Source organism: Lygodium microphyllum, unplaced genomic scaffold (genome assembly GCF_053477565.2).
Source record: "Lygodium microphyllum isolate KBCC unplaced genomic scaffold, Lygodium_microphyllum_v1.1.10 scaffold_101, whole genome shotgun sequence".
Classification (NCBI taxonomy): domain Eukaryota; kingdom Viridiplantae; phylum Streptophyta; class Polypodiopsida; order Schizaeales; family Lygodiaceae; genus Lygodium; species Lygodium microphyllum.
The window spans coordinates 6417-13005 of record NW_028229584.1 but is presented as its reverse complement, the minus strand read 5'-3'; the positions used below and the strand labels follow the sequence as shown (position 1 = coordinate 13005).

Sequence of the window (6589 nt, the reverse complement as noted above, 5' to 3'; positions counted from 1 at the left end):
TGCTTTGAAGGGATTCAATCCACATAACATGTGAAATGTCATCAAATTAGTGTAAGTGTAGAAGTATTTTCATACTCAAATGAACTTAACACTAAAGTCATCACATCTTAAGTGGGAACAAAAAGGTTCATATGCATTGATCGTGTTTTTAACTCGCACTTTGAAAACACTTTAACACTTTAAATGGATTCAATCCACTCATTTTGTGGATTATATCCACAAGCTTCACAAGCTTTATCATGTTGGAACTACAACTATTGTAGCCAACTTTTCAAAGAACAAAGAAAAATCATACAATATCCATATGTGACAAATATCTTCAAAGGATAAATTTGAGACCACTAATTGCCATCATATGCAACATGCTTTTATTAGGCTTTCATTTCAATGGATCTAAACTCTTGTTGTACAAAGTTCTCTTTGGAATTGGTGTAGTATCGTTTCCAAAACCAATGATTTTCCCACAAGGCCTCCATCTTATCTAGTGAAATTCCCTTTGTTTCTGGGATGAAGAAAAAGGTGAATGCACCCATGATAAATAGCCATCCTGAGAAGAAGAGGAAAATTCCAAATCGAAAGGCACATAACATTGACAAGAAACTTTGTGCTATAGCAAATTTCAAGAGCATATTCACACACACAGTAATGCTTTGCCCTGCAGATCGCACATCTTGTGAAAAGATCTCACTTGGAATGAGCCATGATAAAGGACCCCAAGATGCCTTGTATGCATATACAAAGAGGCATAAGAAAAGTACTTGCAATATCCCCTCTGCACGTGGTAGGTGTCTAGCTCCATCTTGTAGGCCTAATCCAAGAATAATGGATATAGCACCCTGTATCCAAATATGTGTAAAATTAGTTGTGGCATAATCAATTGAGAAGAATGAAAATCAAAAAACAATAACACTCGGAGAATACGATAATGTTCCACCGATATGCAATAAACCAAAATGCAAGAAGCGTTAAGACCAGTGGTTTTGAATCAAATAAGTTTAGTATACTTACAGCAAAGAAGAACATGAGTGTTGTAGCAGTTAGGAGAACAACTCGACGACCCCATCTGTCAACAATTGAGATGGCAGTAATAGTAGCTAAAAGCGCCACACAACCAGTGATTACAGTGGAGTAAAGAGCAGCGTTATCACCAAATCCAGCCGAGTTGAAGAGAGAAGGACCATAGAAAAGAAGGGCATCATAGCCAGCAACTTGTTGAAAGAAGGGAATGGCAATTCCCAAAACCAATTGAGGTCGATGTCGTCTCTTCAAGATGGCTAGGAAGCTAGAGGAGACTTCTTCACCATGGTTAATAGCCATGGTTTCATGCCTTGCTTTCAACAAGCCTTCAAATTCAATGTCTATGTTGGATGTGCCTCTAATCTTCTTTAATACCACCTTGGCCTCTTCATACTTGTTCTTTGCAATGAGACTGCTTGGAGTGTCAACCATGAATAGACTAAATAGAGCTAGAAAAATTGCAGGGATGCCATTTACACCCAATGACAAGCGCCATCCCCATGGATGTATGTGAGAGCTTACATAGTTAACAATATTTCCCGTAAGAATTCCTATTGACAAGTTTAAGGAAAAGAGGAGGTTCAATCTGCCCCTATGCTTTGCTGGAGCAAGCTCTGATAGATACAATGGAACTGCCTATAACAACGCCAAATTTTAGTTAAGTAATTCATACTTAAAAGTAAATGCCAAAAACTAAGTGCTAGAAAGTCAATGTTGCCTATATATTATGCAAAGAAAAAACTCATTTTGCCATGTATCACCAAATGTCATATATTTTTTTGAAAATAAGTCAAATATAGTTACATTTAGACACAAGATAACATATTTAGGACAAAAACACAATGCCACATATGTACAAGCATGTGTAGAATCACTATTATCACAACCACAACAATATTGTCAAAGGTTTTTGCAATGCAAATAAATCTATATTACCAATATCTTTGAACGGACAAAATGACTATTGTTTACTTTTAAGTAGAATGTAGTTAGACTATGCCTAAATAAAAGAGTTGGAATAATAAAGTGAAAAATTGTAATACATATGTTAGCCTTTTATATTTCATGAAGCTTTATATTTATCAGTCAATAAAGATAAAAATAGACAGACTTGTTCACAATACCAATAATAATACCAAAAATAAATATCAAAGGTTTTATTTGCATGAAAAAAAACATTTTTTGCCATTATCATGCAATGCACAAACTCTCTATTGTTCATTTAGTAGTTATACATACACTAAATTTAAGCAAAAGTTTTAGAGAAAGTGAAAAATAAATTAGCATACTTGCACTCAAAACTTTCTCACTTGTTATTCATTAATCATTGTAACCTTGATTTGTGACTCATATTTACAAAGTAACAAAGATGACTCCCATTTACAAAGTAACAAATAAATGTTGAGTAAAATTACATTTATACAACAAAAGTGGCAAGTAGTAAACTAGACGATAATCTTATGTGGACAAGTCACACAATAGAATCTAAGCACTTGTATATTATGAAACATATTATCTAATCTAAAAACTACATAACATTTAGACCAATAAGCATGTTGATAGATTCAACACATTAGTGGAGAGCATACATTGAATCAACATGGATTATGCACAAACATTGAAGGTATGACTTGTTTAGGAGAAATAGTGAAAGCCATTGATACTTGGAAAATGTCCCATACTACATATTAATGAATATGAAATCATTCAACAAGCAGCTAATATACAAATGGAAGTACCTGGTTAGAGAAGCCAAGGCCACAACCCAAAAGGATGCGGTTTAGGATGAGCATCTCAAGGTTGGTTGCTAGTGCTCCAAGAGCGGAGGCTACGATGAAGAGAAGACCTCCAATAAACATAGTTTTCCTGTGGCCAAGCCTCTTGGTCACCTCAGCAGCAACAAAGGTTGCAAAAAGGGAGGCCAAGCACAAGGAGGAAACAAATAGCTCATACACTTGATTGTCATACTGACAATAAGTACTTTCTTGTGAGTTCATCTTGTTTCGATACACCATAGGATAAAACATCTTTAAAAAATCATTCATTATAGATACCCCACCTACAAAAAAAAATGGCCAAACTTTAGCTTAATGCTCTTAACCTATTCAAGCTAGTGCATTGTAATCAATTCATCCTGTTCTCATATACCATAACATAATTTTTTTTCAAAACACTATATACAACCCTAGTTACAAAGCATGGCTAGAATTTAGCCGAATACCACAAGTTATTCAAGCTAATTATATTCATGTAATAAAAATGCAAAGATATTAAAAAAAGCTCCAAAGAAATAGCATCAAAATTGGTTCAAGCTTATTATGTAAAGATCCTTAAGAGAAAAAACAAAACATCCTCGACAACAAGTTATTCAAGCTAATTATATTCATGTAATAAAAATGCATATATATTTTAAAAATCTCTAGAGAAATAGCACCAAAATTGGTTGAAGCTTATTATGTAAAGATCCTTAAGGGAAAAAACCAAACATCCTCGACAACGTTCAAACTATATTATGTGAAGATTCGAGATAAGGAAAAAAACAATAATTCTAAATCAAAATGTTTTATAAAACCAATTATCCTTAGATTTAACAAATCACATATATGCTAATATTTAGTTTTTGAACTTCCATACCCAAAAAATAGAGAACAAATAATTCTTAAAGAATTTTCAAAAACTGCATTAGTTCAACAAAAAAACTAGTGTCCAACCCAAATTAATTTCCATGCCAGGAAAGAGAAAACAAACTTCAACAAAATCAATAATACAAAGGCAGATGTTATCTGGATAGGGAAATAGTTTAAGGGGACCGTGCGTCCATAAGGTTAGTAAGTTCACAATAATTTGTATCCCATGGTTTGAAGATAGCCTCTAAATTCCTGGTTATTTTTATTTATGAATAGTGCTTATCTCTAGAATTCAAGTTGATCCATGATTACATCATTGAAATATGTGAGAATTAATGTGCACATAATAGCATGTATTCATGGGAGATTTAGCTCAGATAAGACATCATTATAAGGAAGCAATTACATGATTATAAGCAAGCGATTACATGATTGAGATTTGTGAAATCACTGTGTAGAAATAACAGACATGTAAAGGATCGGTAGCTGGATTTGATCCTCAAATAGTGTAATGAATTAAGTAAGGCCAAGCAGCTGAATATCGAAATTCAGTTAATGTTGGACATGTAATTAGTAAGATTCGGAAAGGTAATTAATTTAGAGAGACTAACAATTAGCAACATGGATTATGAACAAGCAAGCTGGCGCCGCAGCTGATTGAAAATGTCGGTAATCTTGAAACAAGTAATTAGGAAGCTGAATTGAAGAACAATAATTAGTTATTAGGAAGCTGAATGGAAGAGCAATCACGGAACTAATTGATGCAACTACTTAATTTGTCAGATAATTAATGGATCAGGAGCTGGGTACCTGCGACAACGAGGTCATAGCCATAGATGAGGCCGCCGCTGGCCGCCATGACGGAGGTGAAGAGTATGTACAGAGTGACCTTGCCATCATCGAACTGGAGCTGATTAGTGCCGTGACTAGCACTAACTACATGGGACACCATCATTAAATTATACGTGCCAAGTTGATATCGATGATCCCCTGCGCTTGCAGCTGGCCGATTGTAATCACTTGAATAACTCAATTAATTCGTCAGTAATTACACTCCCAAGATGGCGCCGCAGGGATTAATCACTGCGCTAATCAGCCAAAGCTGCTGCCGAATCAAGTAGTAAGAATGATAGTGCTCAGGATCACAATCAGAATTATAATCGTGATCATGAGCTACGCCGTCAATAATTTTGCTGCACTGGGTACTGATTAATCGGGGTTATTAACCTGTGCGGGATCCCATTTTAGGGCTACAAAGGACTGTGATGATATAACTCACGTGAGAAAACGGGAGTGATGGAGGAGTTGGGTCTGCTGTTATCGCAGACACAGACACAGAGAGAGAGAGAGAGAGAGAGAGAGAGAGAGAGAGAGAGGAAAAAGATTAGGCTAAAGTGAAGGCCAGCTCTCGCAGTCGTGTGCCCAACTCCACTCCACTGTCTAAACACAGTCCCATCTTTCTTTCTCACATTATTTCCTTTAAAAAGAAAAAAGAAACTATTTATATGTATGCGCCATGCATCGTTGGCCTTCCTTTACACTCTCTCACTCCTTAACATTCGTTTATTATCATTGTTATGTATATATGTATATGTATATATATATATATATATATACATATATATATCTTTAATGGTAGTAACATCACTTGATTATAAGGAGGCTCATCTCTACTCCTAGCCAACCTCATATACTTCTAATTTAATCTAGCAAAAAGCTATGACACCAAACAATCAACTTGCGACATTAACAAGCTACCACAAACACTGACATTAACAAGCTACCACAAACACTATCACCTTTCATTAACTTTAATAGTTATAGTCAAGCTGATTACATGCTAGGTAGGTATAAACAAGGGTTCACTATTGTACACAAGAGCATTGCCCTTTTTTTGTGTATCACACACACACACACACACACACACACACACACACACACACAAACACACAAAGAGAACACCCTTTTTCTTTAGTTTTCTATAAATAAACTATTCTTTCTCATAAAAAAGGAAGATATCCAAATATTTCAAGGCTAAGTGGACCACTTAATTGAAATTAACACTGGGTAAATTTTTTGGGACCTACACCGCCTTGTCATTGCACCATTGTATAAGCATATGCCCTAAAGGGCAATGCTAACAAACAACTTCTAGCATGAAGTGGAGCTTGTTAGTGCTTGTAAGGGCATGCTATAGTAATGGTTAAGGGGTAGGGGGACCTTCTTGGGATCTAGCCTATTCTTGAGGGGGAAATTACTCCTAGTTAACTAATATTTCTAAGTGTTTTTTCTTCTTTTCGTTTTTAAAAACCTTGAGGTTCTAATTACATCCTTTATTAACCATCGAAACTAGCACAAGGAAAAAAGACAAGCCTTATAGGGCAATGCTCTAATACATAATATGTGCTCTTGCTCATCTACTAACTCAATTGTAGGGTCCTTAAATACACAAAGTGAGCATTTCAAATCTTCCTCTCACTTTTTAATGTAAATGCTCTTTTGAGTTGGCCATGCACATTTATGGCCACATGTAGCATCAATGAACCATTGTGTATAACAATTGAACAAAATGATAATAGAGACAGTTCATGTATTACACTCCCCATGTATCTTATTCCTATATTCTAGATAATAGTTTAGAGCATTATATATAGGTGGAGTGAGTGAGTGTGCAATCCTTCACAACTACACATCCTAGTTTGAATGTAGTTAGGGGATAGTGAATTGTAATAAGATTATTATTTTTTGCAAGCTATCCAACTTTACACTATCTAATCCCTTGTAATTTATATAGAACTTAAGTTGTTCATTGGGTTATTGGCTACTAGCTAAGTACTTGTAAGTTAGGAACTAGCTAGGAACCTAATGCATCTTTGCATTGATGGTGGAAGGGGGTGAAAGCCAGATAAGCACCATATCACAAAGTTTTGACATTGAGATGGGGC

At 35.3% G+C, this 6589-nt stretch overlaps 1 protein-coding gene across 1 annotated transcript; it reads right to left on the bottom strand.

Annotated features, from left to right (window-relative positions):
* Positions 1–268: 268 nt before the first annotated feature.
* LOC148008643 (sugar transport protein MST4-like) lies at positions 269–5030 on the bottom strand. Its single transcript, XM_087674125.1, has 4 exons — positions 4455–5030; positions 2757–3076; positions 1009–1653; positions 269–836 (listed from the first exon to the last, which is right to left on the bottom strand). The coding sequence occupies exons 1-4, from the start codon at positions 4597–4599 to the stop codon at positions 372–374; spliced, it is 1575 nt and encodes a 524-aa protein (XP_087530251.1). The 5' UTR covers positions 4600–5030; the 3' UTR covers positions 269–371.
* Positions 5031–6589: the final 1559 nt, after the last annotated feature.